Below are 26,037 nucleotides of genomic sequence, written 5' to 3'. Positions count from 1 at the left end.
AATGCCCGCTTTCCTAATCACTTTGCATATCCTTTCTGTGGTCTTCCCCATACTCCTTATTCCAAACCTCCTCCCCTTTTCTTTGTTTTTCATATCATGGAAAAAAGGCTTAATAATGTTATAAAAATAATGGATGTCATTTCCCTGATCAGCATTCAAAATACTTCCAGAATCACTTATTGATTTGAAATCATCCAATATTTTATAGTACAGGGTGGTAGGGTGGTGTAATTAATTACTTTAGAAAGAAGGAATTCTAATGCTTTGCATAGGTGTATCGCTCCGTAATTCAGTTATGGAATCGTTGAGTGAATATGAAGTGTAGTGAAATACATGATTCACCTATATGTTAGTTTTAAAGTACTCTATCTGTACAAATGTTATTGCGCGAAATTTATGTTTGCATGTGAGAACAGTGATAAGTGGAAAATAAAATCTTTTATTCAAAAACGTACTTGTGTGAATTAAGATGTATCTATTTCAACCTCTTATAGTTTCAGTGAAATGTGCGGATTATATACTTGTACAAATTTTTTTCAGTCATTCCGGGCCATCAAGACCGAGCCTAAGGGAGGCTTGAGCATATCGCTTGCACCTGTGTAGGGCAGCGAGCGCTCCGTGCCGTGTGAGCTTCACGCCTGCACACTGAATCTCAAGGCCAGTGAGCAGCAGAGCAGGAGTAGGGGAGTCGCTTGCATTGAGATATAACAATACTGCAGTACGTTTCTCCTTTTTACGGAGCCATATCCCGTTTCTTCTGCTACAATTACAATGCCACACTGCACTGTTACTGACGAATCTGATGACTAGAGGTTTCACACTGCAACAACGCGACCGACGAAGCCTCCCCTTCTGTTCATTCAATCCTTCCCGCCCCTTTTACAACGCAATAGTATCGCTGCTCGCTCCGCACTCCATACGTGAAAACGAGAACACTCTTCCATATGTACTTAAGGTAGATCAGATCTAGCCTATGTTTTCAAGTGATAACTGAACCAGGAATCGAAGCTAGAAACCCTTTAATACAAGACAACAGCTTTAGCCACACACTCTGTCCCGGGGATCTCTGGAGCAAGTGGGCCTCCCCGATGGCGCAGTGGTATCGTTGTTGCCTTGTAATCAAGGGGTCCCGGGTTCGATACCCGGTGGAGGCACAAGTGGTTCGGATCCCACTTTAAACTGTAGGTCCTTACTGTGCATAAAAGTGGACTTAAAACAACAAATCAATCAATCAACTCTGGAGCAAGTGAACGAAAACAAGTATTTGCACAAGAAGTGAAGCGAGACGTCTCGACCAATGTACACGTGAGAGGGAACGGGATTGCGTGGAGTGGGGAGCAACTGCAGTTACCAGCCTTCGCAGCAGCGTGTACGTACAGCTTTGCTCTGCCCACTCGATTCAACCCCCTGCCCCCCCTTTGCCGCTCAGCTCGGCCTTGCTCCACAGATTCCGGGAATATAGTATAGGAGGCGCACTGACACTCTTACAGTTATGCAGATGTTTCTAGTTTTGAAGCACACGTTTTGGGACATTTATATGTTTATATACATGTTTGTTGAGTAGGTTTCCATATCTGAAGACAAGTTCTCCAGTCGTGACATATTCACTATTTGTAATCGTGGCAACATTTTACACTATTCTGTCTCAGAAAAATCCATAACATTTTTATGTAGTTTATAATAGACAGAGATCTCTTTTTTAACGTATTTAGAGCCCTTCAACTTTTTTGTCGAACCTTGAATGACGAAGAAAAGCCGAAAACAGTACTTTTGTGGCATTTACACTAATCGGATTGCAATTTGGAAACACAATGCAGATAAAAGGCCCATTGTAATGCGCTTTCGACAACATGGAGGTTGGAGTTGTTTTCAGGACTGAAATGGGTTGGAACGTGTTCGAGTGGGTTCTCGGTTTCCCGTTGTCAAGTTGGACAATAAGTCGGAGGTAACTGAAGGTTTGTGGGTCTCACATGCGGTAATTGTCAATGCATTTTAAACAAAGAACTTTATGCGAGCAAATTAATGAACTTTAATAACACAACCGCACCAAACCAAATTTGCATTTCTCTGAAGAATGGTGTAATTGAAAGGTGGAAAGTTTCCAGTTGAAAATTAGTTTTAGAGATATTAATAGATGATTTTTAAAATGGCTGTTTTTTAAATTAGAATCTTCAGCCACTTCCAACGAACCGCTGTGGTTAAGTCGGTTGGGCGTCTGACTGCCACACGGGAAAACCGGGTCCTATTCCGAGGGTAGGTGATCTGAGGTTGGAATTTTTCCGAAAATGTTTCTGCATAGAGAGGCTCTGGGGCTCACTCAGCCCTTAAACAATGGATTCCTGGCCTAACCACACCGAGGTAAAGGCGGCCGGAGCCAGAAGGTGATCACATTGCTTTCAGTATGGCTGAAATCAAGAATGTGTGGAGCTCTCCCATCACATTCTCTATGTGCCTACATGACACTGTGCAACTCAAAGAGGTCAACTGTATCTTTAAATTTTTAAACTATGATTTCCATGTTAGACCAACGTTGATGATATCATGAAATTGATGAATGGACACTCACAAACATCCATGCCAAGGCCGGGATTCGAACCCGGGACCCCTGGGCTCGTAGCCCGATGTGCTAACCACTCCGCCACGGGAGGCGGCTTCTTCATCTTCCTCTTCCTCTTCCTCTTGCAGGTCTGGGTGATCAAAGCCCGATCTCAGACTACAAAAATTGATAATTAAAACGGCGATTCTTCCTAAATTTCTTTTTTATTTTGGCCTGTAATTGAATAATTTTCGAGGCAAAACTGCTATCTGTCATCCTCAGAATATGTTGATTCCACCTTTTTGAATTTTTTTGCACCATTGCTTTGACCTTCCGTTTTTTTCGGATTTCTTCACTTCTAATTTTGTCTCGTGAGGTTACTCCACTTAAAGACAGCAAAAATCTCATTTGTGAACAATTTATTCTAGTTGTATCATGTTGACGAAGAGTCCAACACTCGCTACCATTAGTCCATTGTTGGCTTATTTAATTAACACTGCATATATTTGTGCTGTTAAGCTCAACTTGACAGAAGTACGAATGATGGAATGAAAGAAAATGGAAAAAAGTGTCCGCTAAATGTATCATTGTAGCATGTACCGACAGCGAGATTTGAACCTGTAATCTTCAGAATACTGTTTGTATATTACTTAAGTAGCTTTTCTGCTTCTAAAGGCTGAATGATGATAAGGAGGAATGAAGATTAGACGAAATTGCTACAAGGACACTGACACCCATGCCCATGAACCGGATTCGAACTCGGAACAAACTTTTCGTGTTACGTTACGTAGAATCATGTAGATTCAGTTTTAGTTACTATATTGCTGTCAGAGTTCTCATGGATAATGCAATGATAAACTCTCCTTAAAAAAAAACAAAAACATAATTCTTTCAGTTCGTACCATTCAAGTTTATTTCGCTATTTCTATGCATCAATCTTAGTTACTTTAACCAAAGCGGTTCATACGTTAAAGTAAAAAATTAACTTCAGAAGAAAGATTAGAGAATCTACAATTTAAGACAGGCTTGATTAAAATTTTGATTTGAAAACCTTAATTGTAAGTATCTACATGTTTTTCTGTCAAACCCTGTCAATTTTGTTTTTATAAATTTTTTTTTTCCAGCCTCTATTATTTCTTCTTAGCGAGGAAACGGAAACTCAGAGGAGTTTCTTTCTCCGCTGACGAAGTTAAGCCCTCGCCCTTCAGTGGCTTGTAACGTTGGAAAGACAAATGAATGAAAATTTTCCGACGTAGCAATATCGAACTCTAAAATATCGGAAAACTTCCCGTGGCATTCTGTCTGTGAGAGATGAAACTCGCGGGAAGCAACAAACTTTGTGAATCCGTTTCGTAGGGCAATCTTCCTTCCCCGCCAAATGTGCTTCTTTTCACCCCCCCCCCCCTTTCCATCCTTTAATCTAAAAAAGATATCATGGGAAACTCCGACGTCCGAGCTGAAGAGACGTATCCAATATTTTAGGCGGATAGATGCAGTGTCCTGCGAACAAGATATGGATGGGCACGATTTTTCCTTTTTTTTATATAAATTCGCACAGAGTTGCAGTCTATATATGTGAAGTTCGCTTACTTCAATGATATCAAATATCCTTTTTAATAGTTTTTGTTATTTTGACGCTATTGTGCACTTGATTAATAAAAATAAAATAAACAGTTTCGGTGTACGTGCGCATCATTATCTGTAAATTCTATAGTTCATAAAATTGTCTATTTCGACTGTTAGTGTGTATTTTCATTATTGGTGCATATGAGCTCCTAAAATGTTTAGAAGGAGGGACAAAATAATGTTCCAACCGCGAAGAGTGCATTTTTGCTTAGGTTTTCATGCAGGCGGATTCAGGAAGCATAGGAACATTGCGCCCCCCCCCCCTCCACCCAGTAAAGACTATACTTTACAATAAATCTTAAGTAAAGGTAAGAGTAAAGAGAGTTCGCCAGCATGACAGTTTAAACTGGGATCCAAACCACTATATGCTCCCAGTGGATACTGAACCCTGAATTCCTTGATTACAAAGGGACGAAATGTATAATATCACTATTATATCACAGTTATGATATAACGGCAAGCCACAATTTCTTTGTGCATAGATTATTTCCAAGGACTTAAATCTTTCACAATCGCAGATATTTCTGATGAAATATAATCAATAAATCTTACGTACTAACCACCCCACTAAATTGTACATTTTTGAATATATTAGCAACTGCTCGCTGGCAGATAGCTTTAAGCAGTCAATTCAGAATTTCGCTACCTAAGATGCTGGGTTCGAGTCCTGAGTAGGCATGGTGTTCATTTGCGAGCGCCCCTTCATCAATGCCATCAAATCATCATTGATCGTCGCGATTAACCCAAAGTGGAAGAAAAGCGACGTGCAATAAGAAGAAATTAAATACATTATCCTACGTTGACACTCAGAAGAGTCAATCAGGTTCACAATAATTTAGCTCTATTGTTGTTCTTAAGGAAACAGTTGTACAAAAATACATATTATTAAGAGAAAGAGGATGTGGAACACTGAACATTTAAATTGGACTTTATTGCTATTTTGACGAAACTATTACGAAGAGAATGTAAAGTTACAATTAATGAAAGCTAAAAAGGTCAGATGAAAGTCGTTTTTAATTGGAAGTTATACACTGAAAAAAAAAAAGAAAATAAACAATATTTTTCTGTTCAGGAACTAACGATCCATTAATATTAATCTGCAACAGGAATTTCTACCTTAGAAGTCTTAGCTTTAAGTCACTAATTTTGAGAGTTTTTCGGAAGCTTTCTGCTGTTCCGAGCAAAGAACGTAAATTGGAATTTCCCTCGCCATTTTACGTTACTTTGGAAGAAGAATCCCCACAGCAAACTGTTTAAAAATTAATCCGAAGGTCTGGTAATATTCCACTCTCCTTTTCAACTTTCTCAAGACAATAATTTCACTTCTTGTTTCCACGTCAAGGAAAATCCTTCGTAATCCCATTCAGGGATACGTGGTCATGAATACGAAGCATCAAATATTTATGCAATGCAGATGCATCTTCAATTTCTACGTGAATTTTCAAGGTAAGGGTTATTTTGTTTCCCTTCATTGATGAAAGAAGTATCCACACATAAATTCTTTAAAAAAATTGGTTTCTACCTTGGTTGTGTTTAAATGAGTTTGACCTTAATTCAATGTTTAAACTATATCATGCACACGATAAGCTTAAATGGTAAAGGTTTTTGGTTGATCATGAATGAAGTAACAAGGAACTAAAAATACATCCCGAATCTCGAATCAAATGTTTGGAAAATATCATATTCCACGTTTTTAGAAAATTGTTATATTAATTGCATATTATTATAATTCGAATGCAGCTGTTTGAAAGAATAGATTACACCTGTTTAATCCGAGAAATATCTTTTACAAGGTCCTTTTCATAAATTTATTATTATCTAAGCATTGTTCTAGCAAGTACTGAATGAGAACCAGAAATAAAACCATTCTGTTTGACTTGAAGCCTGGAACGTTCAGATGTGAATACAACGTCATAACTTTGTAGATGGGATTGTGATACTTCGGGATCACCTACTTTCCAATTTATACAAATGATACTTATTGGTATTTGGAATATATAAAGAGAGGATTTGATTAAAATGATTTCCTACGTCCATAGTTAGACAAGAATTTAAAAATTCTAAAGTTCATATTTGTGTTTTCAAAACGTAAGCACAATCGTATAGCTACTTGTGTGGTGGGGTTTCCACCTCCCTGGCGTTGTTACGAGTATAACGTATAAGGATAAACTTGGTGTCAAAATTGACCATATATTGGGCACTCCTGGAAATTTTAAGGTATGTGGATAAATCACAGATTCAAGACATGCATATTTAATGTGGTTCAACGTTCAGATAATATAACCATTGGTGTAACATAACATAATAACCCGCGGCTCTACAGCCCGTAAGGGCCTTGGCCTATCTCCCGACTGCCAGTCTCCCTCCCACAGTCCTACCTAGAAGTGTGGAGTTCTTCAACGAGTAATGGGGTGACGTGGGGTCAGCACGTCAATTCCCCAGCCGTTATAGGAGATTTTTATGACCGGGTTACGCTACTCACTCGTATCTCCCCAATTTCATCACGATGGTGGGTTGCCACCGGCCCTATACACCGGCCGAGAACCCAGAGACTGAATCCAGGCGGAGCCCAAAGCATAGTGTCTTAGACCGCACGGCCACGGAGGAGGACATTGATGTAACATGTTAATAAAGAACTATTTTTACGGCACACATCCACCCACCATCACACACACACACACACACGAACCGTATATTCAGAAGGAAAGTTCTAGGCACACAGCTTTGATTTCCATAAGATACAAGGGTCAAATATAGTAAATTCCACCAATTGCCCTTATCTACGAATATGCGAATTGTTAATATAGTGTCAGTGGTCCACCAATATTGCATAATCTATCCTTGAGTATCGATGTTGCAATGCTGGGTCAAGCTTTTCAAGAATAATCGATTTGAATGAGCTTTTTGTAAACTCACGTCTTTATTATTTGTAGCTGGTAGAACAGCTTGACCAACAAGAGGAAAAACCCCGGAACGCGATCGTCGAATTTTCAACCTTAAGCGAGTGCAGAGTGGGCGATGCAAGCAGCTGTTTATCATGTAATCCTGCCCTTGCGTTGTCAAAATGTTCCGTGTTCAAAACATCCTCCTCACTTTTATTCAGTGCCAAATATTTGTATGATTATAAAGGGGAAAACCGTAGGCTACACAGCAAAAGTAGGTACATAATATTTAACGCTGTTGAAGTTTTTCAAAACAAAGCAAGGGAGGGAAACTATACATGCGGCAACACGGGGGCACTCTGGCATAAGCAAAGGGGAGACGAAAGGAGAAAACAAATGACTGTTCACGTTAGTTCACGAATTTGTCGGGGTTTTTCTCATCTTGGTCAAGCTGTCTTGTTAGTAAGAATATTTACGAAACTACAGTATAAGATTTGAGCACAAGATAGTAAATTTTCAGTAACTGTGTGACCTTGGTTGTCCAACATAACTATTGATTCTTGGGAACATGTTATCAATAATGTCATCTATCATATCCAGCCCCTCCTCTTGTACTGATAGGAATCTTCGTATTATCCAATTAACACTGCGCCACTGGCACGTCACATAAAAAAAGTAAACGATGATAGCATTCAGTGAATTTCGCGATACACAATCGTCGTGAGTTTGATTAGTTTGTCCAAATAGAAGAGTACACACATATTGCGGACCTTGGAAACATGAGACTGGTAATTTTGATTTCAGTGATAAGCATCACAATTTGCTCTGGTACTGTTTATGAATTCGACGGTGAAGCAGAGGGATGGGGATGGGAGAACTGTTTTACAACAAATTTGTGGGTGCAAATGACCGAAGACGCACTACCGTCAGGAGTTCCTAAGCCTTCGGAACCGCATGTAATGGTTGTAGAGGGGACTTGGGTGTGGTCCTGTATGCGATCAAAAATCAAGTACACTGGTTCTGTGGATATGAGCCTAACATTCTGGCAAAATCGAACAACTGAGTATAGTGAATTTTTTATAAGTTTAACTAACAACTCTTCAGAACATTTTGAAATCGACGAAATGGACACAGAAGAATGGGCAGAGCACAATATAACCTTGTCTGGAGAAACAGAGTTTCAGGTAGGGATAAATAAATAGATTTAATAGTATATAATGTTCGTCACGATCTCTCCACAGAAGGTTCCAGGTTCTGTTTTATATTTTTCTTATTTAACGTCACTTTTCTTCCATTTCTGACTAATCGCGACGATGAAGATGAATTATAACTAGATGAACTTGATGAAGAGACTCGTGAAGGAAATCCATAGTGGAGAGCTGGTCTGGTTGTAACGCGTCCAGGTTGTAACAGAACTAATAACTTCGGCACTATTTGCTAGATGGCACAAAAAATTCAGTGGTGGTGGCAGCACTTATTAGTACCTCTGTTTCCCATTCTGTGAGAGAAATCGACGTGATTTCGAGGTGATAGAGCACTTTCCCAGATTTTTTGAGGAGGAAGTATAAATTTTCCTTATCAGAAAAATAGCGTTGTTTGTAAATACGTAGCAGATAGATTGGATATGTGATCACAGTATGATTGAGTGCAATTTCTAGTACCGAGGAAAGAATGGATACTCATTTCCAACGACGATGTATATTAACAATATAAGGATAAAGATGGCTACTGCACTATGGCAGGTTGTAACAAAATGCTTGCGTCTGGTTCTAACCTTGTAATTGATAAATTTAGCTTATTTTGAGGCTAGTAACTTGTTAATATTCAACAAAAATCTTAATTTCTATCGCGAACTTAATTGTGTGGAGGTGTGATAGACCTGTGATATATTTTAAAACTTACTGTGAATCATTTTCCAATTTTTATGTTACGTATTGTATTCTGACACGTTTTCCTGACATGTCACTCTTCTGTTATTTCACTGTACTTTAATGTACAATCATAGACATAACTAAAAGTTTACATATTTTGTGGATTGTCATCTATATTCAGATATTCCTGTGTGTTCATCCATGAAGAAGAGTGTTACAACCTACCCCACTCAATGTTACAATCAACCCTCTTGGTGGGACAGGTTGCAACAATTGCAAGGTTCCTTTTGTTATTTAATTTCTAATGAATGGCTCATAGTTTGTTTGCAGTTATTGCATATTTTAAAACTAAAAATATACGTATAGAGGTTATTATGTGTAAAATTTCGTTTATGCACTGCAATGTATACATCAGGAATGTACTCAAGAACAAAAACCATTCCCGCTCACCCTTCCCCAGGCAGGCACACGAATCCAAAACCTTCGATGGCGAGATCGTGAGTCGACCGATCAGTCACAAAGGTGGCTGATGGTTTCGTGTTCGAATCCAGGCCTGGACGTGGGTGTAATTTGTGTGTCGCAGCGATCAGCGAAAAAGTGGGAGAAAATCGAAGCAAAATACGTAATATAAAAGCGTTTAACATCCAGTAAAATGCAGGTGAAATGTATCTCATGGCGCACGAATGTTTTGAGATTAATGTCCCCTACATACACAAACTGGTGAAGAAAAATTTCAGCTATTATTTGGTCAAATTGTGGAATATCTCGTTATTAGGAAAGATATTATTAGAGATGAATATTTTTTGCTAGTGGGCTTACATGCCTGTTTACGTGCGCGCATGTGTATATGTGTGTGTATGCAAACGAGCCCTCTCTCTCACAATAGCAGGATCAATTCTGACAAGCTTGAAACGTTGCTTTGCAGTTTCTAGACACCTGCGTGCTAGCAAATTACGAAGCTCTGCCACAAACGGCTTATTTTAAAGTAAGACATTTCTCTTCTTAAAGAAAAAATAAAGATCTTCTTAAAAAGTTTATTTTCAAAACGCTTTGTATTGTTATTTATGGTGCTGAGTGTTTAGGGATTGGAGATAAAAACTGATATTCTGAATTCTAATTTTACATAATTCTTTGACTATTTATACTCATTATATAATATTGATACTACAATATTTATTTATTTATTTCGAACACACAAGAACATGCCCAATTACAGTGTTCACAAGCAATTATGTGGCATGTAGAATGTATGACAAAATAACATCGAGCTTTAAAACGTGTAAATAATTATATATATTTTTTTAGTAAGGATGGATATATCCAGAAGACGTATTGCATAATTGTTGCACGTCTGGATTATTCTAGATGAGTATAATCGAGCTAAATCTAATTTCATCACAAGGAATTATGAAAATTACACAGAACACGTAAAAAAATATATAGTACGTCTCTGTATTACGCACGTGTGTGTGTGTGTAATTATTCTTGGCCAAAATTTAACAATACAAGGCATCGGTCAAAACCAATATGTTAGTTGATGAAGATTGATTGATTGAGTTGGTGTTTTAAGTCCACTTTATGCACAGTAAGGCTAATCTGGACTGGACCTACAGTTTAAAGTGGGATCCGAACCACTGTGCCATGTGCCTCCACCAGGTATCGAACTCAGGACACCTTGATTACAAGGCGACGACGCTACCACTGCGCCATCGGGGAGGCCCCTTTGACGAAGAAAGTGCGGAACATTGCCAACACTGCATCAATTAGAGTAACCAGTAAGTGCATACGCACTTAATGTTTTTGTTACGTTTCCTGGTGGTAGTTTTACTAAAAGAGTATCTTTCTTGTTATGAGTCGGTAAATTCATAATTACTTTACACGTGAAAAGGCTCCAAAATTTAATTGTTCTTTATAATGCTACTGGGCTGAAAAAGATACTGTTGCAGTCTGCTTGTAATTTTGTTTATTATTTCTATGTATGAAAGAAAGGGAGATATGATTTACATTATAAGAACAAAGTCCACTATAATTATGGCTTGGTACGAGAAAATCTTCAATTCTTTTCTGAAAATATATTCAAAATGAAGTAGAGCTCTCTGCTTAAATCATCAGCTTTGAAGAACCTAGAATCTACAAACAACTTGAAACTCCCTACATAAAGCTGGCCAAGGTTTGTTCTTTGTTCTCTTATACACTCAAATAGTAGTGGCGTATCCTGAAAATTTGACGAGGTTTACCGCAACAATTCTTATTTATTGTATATACGTACTTATCATACACCCCATAACTAAGTGAATTAGATTGTTGTTGTTGTTTATTGATTTGGTTTATTTTACTTCGCTGCTCTGAAGATGAATTGGATTATAATAGAAATAAAACACCAATATAGGCATGCAAGTAAAACAGAAACAGGAGTCGGACAACTTCAAATTTTCAGGCAATTTCGACACTTTTTTAAAAGCTTGTTTTAATAGTTTGCATAATGTATAATGAAAAATTTATCCTATATTAAATTTAAACATGTATATATATATATATATATATATATATATATATATATATATATATATATATATATATATATATATATATATATGTATATATATGTATGTATATATATGTATGTATATATATATATATGTGTATATATATATATATATATATATATATATATAACGGGTGACCAGAATTAAAGTTACCCAACTTAGAGCACTCTGTAGCCTGTTTCAGGCATCATAGAACTCTGAAATTTGGTGAATCCACTATGCAGACCATGGGGAAGAGAATGGCGATAAAAATTGAGTGCTGAACAAAAGTTCGCAAGTGATCACCATGCCATTAAATAAGAAGTTGTTTTGTCAGAACGGTAGTAATAGTTCAGCTGCACTGCGAGGTTATCATCATGCGAAAGGACTTCTGAAGAGGCCCATGACGATATTCATTATTACAGCGCCACATTTTAACCTGGTGGCGGAAAATTGAACTATTTTTTATCGCCATCCTCTTCCCCATGGTCTGCATAGATTTGGATTCACCAAATTTCAGAGTTCTATGATGCCTGAAACAGGCTACAGAGGGCTCTGAGTTGGATAACTTTAATTCTGGCCACCCGGTATATTAAATGAGAAAAGTTGGTTTACCGGCGGTAAACGCGATAACATGGGGAGTATGCCACTGTCAGATAGGCAAATTAGGAGTGGAACCTACAGTTTTAAGTAGGTTTCCAACCACTGCACAATATGCCTCTACCATAAATCGAAAGTAGGATAACTGGCCAATAGCGTTGTTACTACACCATTGGCGAAGTCAAATTTCTACACTGTAAAATAAAAGGAGGTTTCGGGTGAGCCACACCCCATTCTCAGAAATAGCAATAATAATCTTGTAGTGGGGCAACCATTGCCCCGACAGTAAATGCCAACTTTTACCCCCAACGACATTGAAGTAGTTTTGGTGTGGAGGGGCAACACACTTTCTGCCCACCCCGATTCCTCAAGAGGTTCATATGATATATATATATATATATATATACCGGGTGGTCCAAAAGTCCCGGAACGGTCAAATATCGTGAGAAATACACATCGAATCGGAGAACGAAAAAATACGTGTTTAATAAGTGAAAGAAAGCTATTCAATGATATCACACTTGATTCCCCCCCCCCAGGGGGTGGGTCGGAGGCAACTGTGGAATTTTAAATGGAAATCCCCATTTTGTATTGTAGAATCGGATTCTACGTAAGAAAATAACCGGGTTTCGGTACTACATTTCGCGTAACCCAGGAACAACGACGTGGACGTAGTAGAATTTTGTTCCCATCGGGGTGCTTGTTGTAGGTGAGTCCCCTCGCCTCTCACCATCGGGGTGCTTGTTGTAGGTGAGTCCCCTTGCCTCTCACCATCGGGGTGCTTGTTTTAGGTGAGTCCCCTCGCCTCTCACCATCGGGGTGCTTGTTGTAGGTGAGTCCCCGTCAATTGTAGGTGAGTCAATTTCTCGATATCGTTGGGTTTGGTTTCAAAAACTTTGCTTTTCAAGTATCCCCAGTAGAGGATTGATATGTTGTTTTAAGTCCACTTTATGCACAGTAAGGCTAATCGGGACTGGACCTACAGTTTAAAGTGGGATCCGAACCACTTGTGCCTCCACCGGGTATCGAACCCGGGACCCCTTGATTACAAGGCGACGACGCTACCACTGCGCCATTGGGGAGGCCCCCCAGTAGAGGAAAACAAGAGGTGTCTAATCGGGTGACCTTGGTGGTCACTCTATGCTGCACCTTCTACCAATCCACCTGTCAGGGAAAACGTTCAGCACATTGCGAACAATTAAAGCAAAATGAACTTGAGCTCCATCTTGTTGATACCAAACATACGCGAATGCATCCCCAACGATAGTTTGTATTTCAGGTATTATCTCATTGGTCAACAATTTTACGTACTTTTCAGATGTCAAATTGCCATCAATGAAGTATGGCCCGATAATACGATTACACAATATTCCAGCCCAAACGTTAACCTTTTGCGGGTACTGTGTACGATGCTCCCTCATCCAGTGGGGATTCTCAGTGGCCCAATACCTCATGTTATGTCGGTTGACAGATCCGCTCAACTCAAAGGTAGCTTCATCGGAGAAACAAGTCCAATACAGAAATCGATAATTTCTGTCGAATCGTAGCATCATTTCTTCGCAGTATTCAAGTCTACGATCATAGTTGTCTCCGATGAGTTCTTGCGCTAGTTTTATTTTGTACGGATGATACCGATGCGACTTCACAATTCTAAGGATAGATGTTTTACTTACTTCGGTTTATTGAACTACTTTTCGACTCGAAGTATGGGCGTTTCCTTGGAAATGCATTAGAACTTAGAAAGATTTCTCGTCGTTTGTAGCAGTTTTAGGTCTTTCACATCGTGGTTCATCCCTGACTGCTTCAGTTCGATAAACAGTAGATTTTGAAATAGGTGCACGATTCTGTAACGTATCGTTGAATAAATACGCAACGTCTCCGTATGATCGTTCCCTATCACCAAACCCCCGCATCATAAGAACTGTTATCCTTTCCCTCTCTGACAATGCCATCGTTGACAGAATACGTACAGTAATGGATTTTCTATTCTTTCGTAGACCTATTAATACTCCAGTACGATTCCCCCCTCCCCCCCTTCGTGAGTTGCATAGAATGTACACAGGGTTACTGAAACTAAATTTGACCGCCCACTTTCACATTCCGTAACATCTCACCTTAAGCAAGCGACCTTCACCGTGGTAGATTACAGGCAGCTCCTCACGCCGAACCGACCTGGTGGGACGATGAGTAAGTGTGTATCGTTGTTGGTTGGGAACTGCTCACGCAGCGAACTGCCGACGCACGTCAAGGTAATCGCATGCCCGCATAGAGTCGCCAGACGGCAGACCAGTCGCCTTCGAGAGACCCTATGGGAGCGCGGAAGAAAAACAAATCGGGCCGTGACGTAAACAATGAACAATTCAGACGTTTATGCTTTTCGACGTTGGGAGCGGAGAAAAGGCCGTGGTGAGCGGGTAATTAAGTTCCGGTCACCACAGAGGCGAGGGGACTCACCTAAAACAAGCACCCCGATGGGAGCAAAATACTACTACGTCCACGTCGTTGTTCATGGGTTACGCGAAATGTAGTACAGAGACCCGGTTATTTTCTTACGTAGAATCCGATTCTACAATACAAAATGGGGGTTTCCATTTCAAATTTCACAGTTGCCCTAGGGAGCGGGGGTGGGGAATCAAGTGTGATATCATTGAATAGCTTTCTTTCACTTATTAAACACGTATTTTTCGTTTTCCAATTCGATGTGTATTTCTCACGAAACTTGACCGTTCCGGGACTTTTGGACCACCCGGTATATCGTTTTTGTCCATCTTGTCCCCTATAATTTATTTGCAGTTGCCGCTGCTGGTAGTGTAGTATTCTCGGTGGTAAATGAGCCAAGAGGATTAGCATATCAAGGGAACAAACAGTGTTCATGTACACACAACTAAAAGTTTGATAGACTGCATGGATAATATGCACCCAAAATCTAAGTGTACGACTTAAACGTCCAAATGTTTCACCTCATGGTGTGAACACTACTGAACCGAACAAAATACCACTTCATCTACAGCTTATTCGTCATGACACTTCTGCAATGAACACTCACGAAACCACACGACATGTACGTACGGAAGTCAAGAAAAGTGCGAATAAGATATTTGTCCCGTGCGAACTTTTACCCCCGGTTATCATATGTTTACAAAATGGTAAAGTTTGTTGTAAGTTTTTTTCATGCTCAATTAGACTAATTACGACTGGACCTACAATTTGAAGTAGGATGTCAACCAATGTGAAACGGGTCTTATCCTGAAATAAACCTAACACCACATAATTTCGAAGCTCTATTCTATTTACGTATTTCAGTTACAAAAATTGTTTGTGATCTTTCTATTTTATTAAGTTATTACCTCAGTTATTATTAATATAATTTTTATTTACAAGTAAGTCACGAGTAGCCAAAAGTTGCAGAAAGCAATTAAACTAAATCGGTCAATCAATCAAATCTTTACAATTAAGTACGTTGGCAAAACTACTCTCAATTCAGAATGATCAATCAAATCATCTCGAACCTAAGTACACCACTTTGTGTGTGTGTGTGTGTGTGTGTGTGTGTGTAGGTGTGTATACACATATACATAATACATACATAAAATATATATTATGTATATGCACATACACACACATACACATGAGGGCCTCCCCCATGGTGCAGTGGTAGCGTCATTGCCTTGTAATCAAGGGGTCCCGGGTTCAATACCCGGTGGAGGCACAAGTGGTTCGGATCCCACTTTAAACTGTAGGTCCAGTCCCGATTAGCCTTACTGTGCATAAAGTGGACTTAAAACACCAACTCAAACCAAACACACACACATGTGTGTGTGTGTCTTCTCACAATGTTTGTGAATTAGCTATTACAATAATTAACTCGTTCGGGAACGTAGGGTGTCCGCTGAAGTTGTTTGTCTATTCATCCCTATTATCGTATCAGAAACTTTTATTTCGTGAGTTCATTACTCCATGTACTCGGCCACCGAAGAGGCCCATGTGTCATGGCAGCACATAGAGAGAGTCCATATAGATCTAGTGACATGCCGCTTATGGGTGTGGTGTAATGGGCACCATTCCAATCGCCTGCACCTGACAAGAGGTTCTGTAGACCTCAGAATGATTTCAACCTAGCAACCATGAATTTAAAAAGAAAGGCATTCGAATTTTAATGTTGGAATGACCACAAACCCAGTTATGTCTCAGGACAGCGTAGGAAATGTTAATTAACCCTAGCAGGACCAAGGTCTGATCTGTTACATTCTGGACTAAGGGTGGCATTTTGTGCCACTTTACTATTCCGCAACATTTGTTAGTTATTTTGCACTACTAGTATGTTTTGTTTAATATAAGTCATAGTTTGTATATTTTTAATGTTTGTTAAGTATTTTTTTTTATTTTGAAAGGTCAGTAAGTCATATTTTGTATATTTTTAATGTATGTTAAGTATTTTTTTTATTTGGAAATGTACATCTGCATATTTATTATTAACAATAATAGAATAATACATTATAACATTATAACACATTTCAGTTCTACATTGTCAGTAAATTACAGTTCCTCAGTATTACCCACTATTATTAGAAATAACACAGTTGTCACAGATCTGAACTTTCATGCAGTGTCTTCCACAGACACATTAACCACAGTCATTGCATGAAATTGTAGTTCGTGAGAGTTTGTTTCTTCTTTCTCCATTGGAAATGCAAATGTAACACCTATTTCCTTTTCTCGAAGCAGTTTCATAAGCAGATATATCTATGGGATTGTCAACCGTTGACCTAATTTTCCTTTGAAGCACGTTTTCCATTGCCATAACTGTATTTGCATTCAATCCCTAAATGTTCTTTGCTCTATCTGCTACATGTGGCTCAATGCACTTCAGTCCAAGTTCTTGCAAGTAGATCCGATGTCTGTTTGAACTTTTTGGTTCCCACTGTGGATTGTTCATCAAATATAATGAATATCCATTAACCCAAGAATGTCTAACAGAGTGAAAAATACTGATAATGCCCATCTCCGTGTACATCTCTTTGTTGTAAATTTTCTTGCCATTTGATCAATTGTATCAACCCCACCTTTGGTTTCGTTGTAGAATAAATTTATATGAGATTTATTCTTTGCTTGTGCGGTATCAACAGAATCATCCATATGTTGTGTGGACAGCAGGAGCACAAGTTTCTTTGGCTTTTCACGAGTTACATAAGAAACCAAAGTAACAGGGAGTTTCCCTGAGGCTGGTTCAGTGAATGCAAATTTGTTCGAGTAGACCGTTCGATCTCTGGTAGTCTTCAATTCTTCGGGAATGTGCTTCCGATGAAGGGTTATGGTACCAACAAGTGTAAGTCCGAAATCGCTGTAAAGTTCATCTGCCAGTTCCACTGAGGTATAATATCTGTCTGTTGTAACATTTCTTCCGGATTGTCTAAACGGAGCTACAAGTCTCTTCACAATTTCCTTAGGACCTCTGGACTGCGGGCTGCTGTCATCCGTCTTGCCTGCATAAACTTCCATTTGTAGAACATACCTTTCGGCACAGTCAGCCAACATTTTTATAAGTATTCCATACTTTCCAGGTTTAGACTTCATAAAAACTTTAAATGGACATCCTCCCCTAAACAATGACAACATCTCATCAACAACTATGTTCTCTCCTGGGCAGTAATATCGTAAGAAAGTTTTATTCATTTCATCAAAAACTTCTCTCAGTGCAGCGAACTTGTCAGACTTCCTGCGAGCGTCTCTAGTTTCTCTGTCATCGAAACGTATTATTTTCAATAATTCTCGAAATCTAGTATGGCTCATTGTTGCTAAGTAGACAGGTCGACCAAATTTTTGTGACCACAAATCGTGGTAGTTGATTCTTGTATCATCATTACACGTCATGAGAATAAAGACGCCAATCAGTGCCTTCAGTTCAACCTCATTTGTCTTACTTATGCCAGTCCGCTCAGCCTCTTCATTTGGATATCTCACTATTATTTGTAGAATGTCTGAAGTGACAAATTTCAAGAAAGAATCCAAGATATTGTCGACTCTTCCTGCAGGTAGCAAACTCGAGCGAACTCTAACAATATTTTGTGTAGAGCGTCGTCTTCCTCGAGGAGGTTCAGGTAAGTATATTCTGCCTGACTTCGCAACATACACTGTTGGAGAACTAGATCCAGAGATTTGTTCTGTTCCCTCAGCACCATCTTCATCTCCTGCATCTTCATCCTCACTTGAAGGCGCAATATCAGTATATTCAATTGAACCTTCTTCTACCTCACTAATATTTTCGTCTGAAAGTGCATCATCATCATCCCATAAATGCTCAATAGCCTCCTCCAACTCTTTCGGAGAAAGAACGTCACATTTTCTTCCGCTCATGATGGAAGGAAACACAAGTCTACGAACAGTGCACTTCTGAAACCGAATGATTATTTGCGGTAACAACAAAATAACAGCAGCGGCTACTTCAAAAAGAATTCGGTACGAAACCGCTCTGAAAACTTTATCAACTGCCTCCGGACAAATATTGTTGCATAAAAATAACACAAGCAGCTAAACAACAATACCAAACACTAAATGCAAATGATGCCGACAAGAATTGTAAAGAAATTGGCAGGTATCACCTTGGACCAAGGGTGGCAGTTAGTGCCACTTTCTATATATGACCTTTAAAAATTAAAATGGAGATAAAATTTTCTCTTGAATTTTAGCAAATATGAAAATACACATCTGAATTGACAATAAACAGGATTTTTAATTCAATTGCTCAAGGCAGTTTCGATTACCAACACAAAAACTTCAAAAGTGGTACTTTATGCCACACCTTGGTCCTGCTAGGGTTAACTTAATAAAATTAAGAGGAAACACACACACACACAAATTTCACATCAAGTCATGTGTGAAGTGAAACGAAAATAATAATTTATTCAGATATTATTGTAATTGAATGGCATTTTATCTAAGATATTAGCGCAATATTGCAACTTGTATTTTATCTTTCTTCCAGATTCAGATTACTGGATACACTAGTACAGACGAACAAGGAATCATGATAGATAAGATAATACTCTCAGACGCGTCGGACACAACAACAACAACAACAACTCAGGAAAGTACAAGTACACAAGTGTCGTCTACAACTGAAACATCTACAGTAAGTGAAAGCACAACCATAGACTCAACAACGCATTCCCAAACCTCTTCAACTTCCGAAACATCACCCTCTTCCACAAGTACAGATTCAACAACAACTTCAGAACCACAAACTTCTTCCACAACTTCAGAACCACAAACTTCTTCCACAACTTCAGAACCACAAACTTCTTCCACAACTTCAGAACCACAAACTTCTTACACAACTTCAGAAACATCATCAGTCAATGAAAGCACAACAGAATCAGGAAATGTTGATTCTACATCTACGACAGCAGCATCAACAGCAAGTAAGAAAAACGAAGGCTGGACAATTATATTGTTAGTGGTATGTGTGTGCTTATCTATCAGTGTATTATGTATCATTTTGGCAATGTTTACTCTTCGCAACAGAAGAAGGAAGTTAAGCAGAATTCCCGAAACAAATCAAGTAAGTACTCTAACAATTCCCCGAGCGAAAGTGGCAGCTTCAAATTCAACTTATAATTCTCAAGGCCGGATGAGACGATTGGCCCCTTCAGTCTTAAAAGACTATTGGTATGAGCCAAGTGACAGTTCAATTGTTTACTTTGATATTCAAAATAACGGTTCTATGCATTGATATACAAATTGAGTCAGAATCTATGTTAATGGTTATTGGCAGACTTGTGATGCAACGGCTTAATATGATCTAATACATTCTATTTAATGTGATTGCACCAAATCCCATACGTTATTAATGGCACCTATGAAGTGCTAGGGAGCATTGCATCGAATTCATTGTGTTTGTAATTACCATAATCTGAGAAAAAAGGTTTTGTGACGTTCTCGTAGATAACAGACGAACATGTTTCTTTTGAGCACTTCATTTCATTGTAAATAAACAATCATTACATTTTCAATTGATCTTTATTCTTTTACCTCTTGTAGATATAACAATTTAATCATGTCACAAACTAGTAACGTTAGCGATTTCTTAAACACAGGTTTGTGAAAAAAATAAAATCCGGGTGGACTTTGTTACAGTTGATATAGTTTTTGTTATGTAGCGTCGCTTTTATGCAATTTTTGGCCAATCGCGACGATAAGGATGAGCGATGATATGATGAAATTTGTCAAACACTCGAACCCGGGTCCCCTGGCGTTTCTAGCGCGCTGTGCTAACCACTCCATCACGGAGGCCGGCTATTTCAGTTGAGTACATATTTTTATCTGTCTACCAACTTCGTCTTCTAATTATTTCTACAGTTCCCGGGACTTAAAAAAATATCATGGATGGAAAGTTCAAATACCCATACAAATAGAATGGAAACAGCGTCATGAAAAAGGCCGGGTAAGACACTTACCAATCTGAGAATCCATCAGGTATTACAAATTAGTCCTAATCTTGCTGCGCTGCTGGACTGCAGTTCAGAGATTAACCTGACAACCATTCACCAACCGAGAGAACTGTACGTATGAAATTATTCTGGAAACACTGTAAACAAGGAGAAAACATCGGGTGACAATAACTTGTAGTCATGTATTTTGTTATTTCACATAAAAAAAATGCAACAGAAATTGAAAAGAAAGTACCACAATAGGGTCATTCCACGTCAAATCATCCAGGCCATGTCACCCACCATCTCCGATTTTGATGAAATTCGGTATACTTATAGAACTTTTGATGCTAATTATAATCAGCATGAAAAGTTCTATAAGTATACCGAATTTCATCAAAATCGGAGATGGTGGGTGACATTTTCACAAAATTCTGGATGATTTGACATGGAATGACCCAATATTGTTTCTTTAGGTAGATAAGTATATTGATACATTTACATTTTATTTACATAATGACATATTAGATTTGCACAAAGAAATAACATTGTTTACAAACCAATAAACAAGGGAGTGACATGTCACAATTTGTTACCAGAAGACCATGGATTACATATCACAATCTGGGCAAATGAAAGGTCCTTCATCATCCTTAGTGAGTCCCACAAACACTCTACGTGAACATAAGAGTAACGAATGTCACATTTGCACATGTCCTTCACGGTATATTCCTATGTAGGCCATATTGATTCTACCTTACATAGTGTTATTTTTTCCTTCGTTATTAAAGTCTAAACTAAGTACATTGTTGTAAAGTACAAATTATGAGCTAACGGCCTCCCCGATGGCGCAGTGGTAGCGTCGTCGCCTTGTAATCAAGGGGTCCCGGGTTCGATACCCGGTGGAGGCACAAGTGGTTCGGATCCCACTTTAAACTGTAGGTCCAGTCCCGATTAGCCTTACTGTGCATAAAGTGGACTTAAAACACCAAATGAACGAATCAATCAATGAGCTATCATAATATGTACTAGACATATAAACACCGATCAGTTGGAAGATGTGGTAAGTAATAACTTCCATATGCAATATTAGATCATGTAGATCACAATCATGAGGTCCAGCTATTACGTTTCTTTGCCTTGAAGTTACTGTACATAAGTACAGCCAACAGGTCCAATCACGTCATTTGGGCAGTCTAAATAACATACGTCATCTGTTAATAACGTCATCTGTTGAATTAACCCTGTAACTACTTGGAAACAGCAAATAGGTCATATTAAGCACTAGGCCATATTGGGTTCAGGTACCTTACTTACAACAAAACTTTGATTATAATTGAGAAAGAGCGAAATGCAGAAGATGACTCCTTTTTTCTTCAAAACCAGTATAATTTTTCTCTTACCCAAATAAATTCTATAATGAAATTGTCAGTTTTGGTACAGTGCTCAAAAAAAGTTTTGCATATTATGATTGCATGCAGTTTGAGTCGCGATATCCCCAAAAGGTATTCAATGTTCATTATGTGAGCAATGCCCGAGACAGAAACCGACATAATGCCCCAAGTGAGTTTGATATTCAACAGATAGAGGGCAGTAGTTGCCACATGATCCCTGAGGAGATTTGAAAGCAGCCCGATGGGAGGCATTGTCCGTGTCTTATCCACACTTGTTAGTTGGAAACTGCACAGAGAGCGGGTGGAAAACGAAAGGCAACATGCCTGCAGCAACCATTTCTGCTACGAACCGCATTCGAATTGTAACGGTGCTGCAAGAGGGATATCGCCAAGTGGACGTCGCTGCCCGTGTTGGAGTGAGTCAAAGTGATGTCTCTCGAGTGTGGAAAAAGTTCAGGGAGACACAATCAGTTGCTAATCGACCAAGGACAGGGCGGCCACGCAAAACAACACGCAGGGAAGATCGGTACGTGGTGATTTCAGCACGTCGTAGACCCACTGCAACTGCTACCATTTTGTGCCAGGATCTGCGGAGGACCTCAGGAGCGAATGTTTCCAATCAGACAGTGCGAAATCGACTTCATGAGGAAGGATTGACGTCAAGAAGACCCATACACAAGATTCCTCTGAAACCACACCATAACAAAGACCGTGTAAGGTGGACAACAATGCACAGCAAATGGAGTCAGGAACAGTGGGAGCACATGCTCTTTACAGACGAGGTCACCATCAGTTTGCACCCGTTCAGCAAAAGCATAAGGGTTTGGAGACGATCAGATGAGAGATTGAACGAGCCCTTCATCCAGGAACGTCACCAGCAGCAGGGGGGGCTCCATCATGGTTTGGGGTGGAATCATCTTTGGTCGACGTACGCCCCTAATTCCTCTCCAGGGTCACGTGGCTGGTCTGATGTACAGAAACGCTATTCTCGTACCCGTGGTAGCAGGTTTCTCTACAACTGTGGGGGATGGCCTCACGCTGGTGGATGATAACGCTCGACCACATCGAGCCAGAGTGGTTCAAGAGTTCCTTGATATGTATGGCATTCGACGCATGGTGTAGCCGGCGTATTCTCCAGACATGAACTGTGTGGAACATGCATGTGGTCACCTGAAGCGAACAATGGTCAGCCGCGAAAATCCTCCTGTGAACAAGGTGCAATTGCGGGAGGCTGCCATTCAAGAGTGGGACAGTCTTCCTCAGGAGAAGTTGAATGCTCTTATCCTTAGCATGCCCCGTCGTGTTCAAGCATGCCTTCGGGCTCGAGATGGCTATACACGGTACTGAACTCCCATCTGTTGATCCCAAGCATGCCTGCGAGCCGTAGGTACACGGTATTACACTGCCTTTCTTTTGTGTTTCGCATCCCACACTTTCAATCTTGTGCTTCTGGTGTGATTTTGTTTCTTCTGCATGGCTGCACTATTTTCTTTCTGTTTGTATGTCTCCCCTGTACTCTTGAATATGATTCCATGTATCTAGTACAATAAAATTATCACAAACACTGAATATGCAAAACTTTTTTTGAGCACTGTAGTTCAATTTTGAGAAAGCCAATACACCTATTTGCATTTGTATCTTTGGCTGTTTTCCGTCGCTTCAATACCACTCTAGGCTAATCGCTGCGTCTAGAATGAATAGTGAATTGATGAAATAGATGAAGGAACAAGCACAATGGAACGTTTAAACCTTACACAGAATTCCAATCTAAGCCTCTAGACTTAGAGCTGAAATTGAAATTTTAATCAGTAATGAAATAGACTCTGTTTGAATTTCTGAAATCTTGATGTCGCAGTAGGACAAAACTTTTGTTTTGAAATACAAAACTCTGTAATTCGAGTTGATCAAATTAATATTGTTTTAGTTCATGATAATGTATTGATTTGATGCCACTTTCTGTAGTTTTGGCTTAATCAATCAGGATTGATAATGCTTAGTTAAATGAAAGGACGAAGAAATAGAATGTCCGTCACGTCCCTTCAATCTTCTTCATTGCATCATCATTCATCCTCGTTGTCGCGATTATACCAACGTGGCAAAAGTACCATCTATGAGAATCCCTCGTGTCGTTGCTCAAAGAGGGAATAGAGTCCGAAACTTTCGGAGACGAGATCGTGAGTCGTGCTTAATGATAACTACGCTTGCGAAATTAAATTGGCATTAAATGGGAATGCCAACTGAATTTCATAACATATGAACATATTTGCCCAATATGGCCTGAACATAACTTTTTAATAAAATCTTCCCTGCACCCATGTTATTATTTCGCTCCAATTTTCAGTAAATGTCCAGAAATGTTCCGTCTATTGAATCTTGCAATTCACCTTTCAGACTTTGTACACCATTAGAAACAATCACAAACCTTAGGTAGGCCATGTTGGGTTCAGGTACCTTACATTTTTGTCTCAAATGGGCTAATAGGGCCCTACAATTTAAAGGGAATCCGATCTACCGTTCAATGTGTCTCTCCCGGCGATCTATAACACTGTCCCAGCTAACTGTGGAGCAAGGCTGCACATTCCGTCAGAGAAGCGAGGGTAATCGAGTGACCAGAACGAAGCAGTACACGCTGCTCGAACTGCAGTCGCTTACCCTCCGTCATGCAATTCTGTCCCTCTTACGTTGTTCATTGCTGGAGCCGTCTCTCGTTACTAGTTGCGCAGAAACTTGATTTCGTTCACCTGTTCCACAGTTAGCTGGGACAGATTATAACCCTTGATTACAAGGCGATAGCATTGCCACTATGAAATCGGAGAGACTCAATATTTCGATTCTTTTTATACATACTGCATCAATTTAAGCAATGCGAAGAAAAGGAACATGGTTGGACCATTTGGTTCTAGCTATTTTTGAAAATTACTGTACAAACAAATGACTCAATCACGTACAACCAGCGTTCGAAAACAAATGTGTGTTATTTTATTTAGTAAACATAGAGATTGGAGTTACTGATGTTGAATACCTGTGTACATAATTTAATGAAAGTAAACTGCCAACTAATGCGTTTCTACTTATGCTGGTCAAAATCCTAACCCCATGCAATGACTCACCTCCCTAGACTGCAGAAGAAACGGCCGCGTGGTGGTAACACGGAAACTGCTGGACAGCGCGTTCATTGAGGTGCGTACGTGACTAGTTGGTCCTCCAGGCTGCAAGGCATTATGGTACAAGAACCTGCTTTCGGAACCTTTAAACTTGTACCCGGCGATTTCAAGTGGTTTTTGTAGTGTTCGCGCAACGTATTAACCTCAGTATTGCACAGGAATTATTAGTGCTACAGATAAACGTATTAGTGTAGTGGTGTCATGTTACAGGATGTATAAGCAGATAGAGGAGGATATAAAATGAATGTGAATTCGATGCACCTGCTGGTTGGTAAGTGTCATGTCTAGGCTGTATTACACGTTTCAACGTAGCACATTCAAATGGTGTAGGGAGGCACTTTTACATGGCTACAGTGAAGCTAATATATCTGTATACAATAATATTCGTACTCTGCTAATAAGTAGAATAAATTTGTGTAATTACTCTTTTATCAAATCAAGATTTCACTTTGTTGAACAAATTATATTAGGTTTCCATTTTGCACGTAATTACGAGGGAGTTCACACCAGTCTTGTTGCACATGAATGTTGAGCGTATGATGGAATTCAAGCACCTTGTTTACATATGTAGCCTGTTGGCCAATGCAGTTAAACGAGAACAACCTTGCACCTACCTACGTGTAGATGCCATGCACCGATATTCAAACCAGTGAATATAAACCAGATATTCTAATACCATCGAACAGCTCATCGTCGTCAAATCGTGGCAGTGCAATACGCCGTGCATGCGCTGATAAGGTGTGAATGAATGAGATTTAAAAATGAGCTAGTATCTCTCTCCCATCGCCAGTTCATCAGTAACGATGAAACTCTCGATCGCTGTTTAAATCAAGTTGTTTACAGATGTCGCAAAAAGGTATGAAAAGAGATGCAAAATCTTTGTCCCTTATTTATACAAAGATAGTGTTGTGCAAAGATACAGAATTTGAATTTTATTGAATTTTGAGTCTACATGCATGCGTGTTGAATGTGAGAGACGCAAGGCAATTAGATCTAAGACGTACAGGTTTGCA

At 39.3% G+C, this 26,037-nt stretch overlaps 1 protein-coding gene across 1 annotated transcript; it reads left to right on the top strand.

Annotated features, from left to right (window-relative positions):
- Positions 1 to 7,787: 7,787 nt before the first annotated feature.
- Positions 7,788 to 19,931, top strand: LOC145984416 (uncharacterized). Its single transcript, XM_083118080.1, has 2 exons — positions 7,788 to 8,228; positions 19,023 to 19,931. Exons 1-2 carry the CDS (start codon positions 7,824 to 7,826, stop codon positions 19,767 to 19,769), a joined length of 1,152 nt encoding a protein of 383 aa, XP_082974206.1. The 5' UTR covers positions 7,788 to 7,823; the 3' UTR covers positions 19,770 to 19,931.
- The last annotated feature ends 6,106 nt before the right edge of the window (positions 19,932 to 26,037 follow it).

Source organism: Lepisma saccharinum, chromosome 2, assembly GCF_977018435.1.
Source record: "Lepisma saccharinum chromosome 2, izLepSacc3.1, whole genome shotgun sequence".
NCBI classification, from domain to species: Eukaryota; Metazoa; Arthropoda; class Insecta; order Zygentoma; family Lepismatidae; genus Lepisma; species Lepisma saccharinum.
The sequence above is the reverse complement of the archived record's forward strand: the minus strand, read 5'-3'. Positions and strand labels throughout refer to the sequence as shown.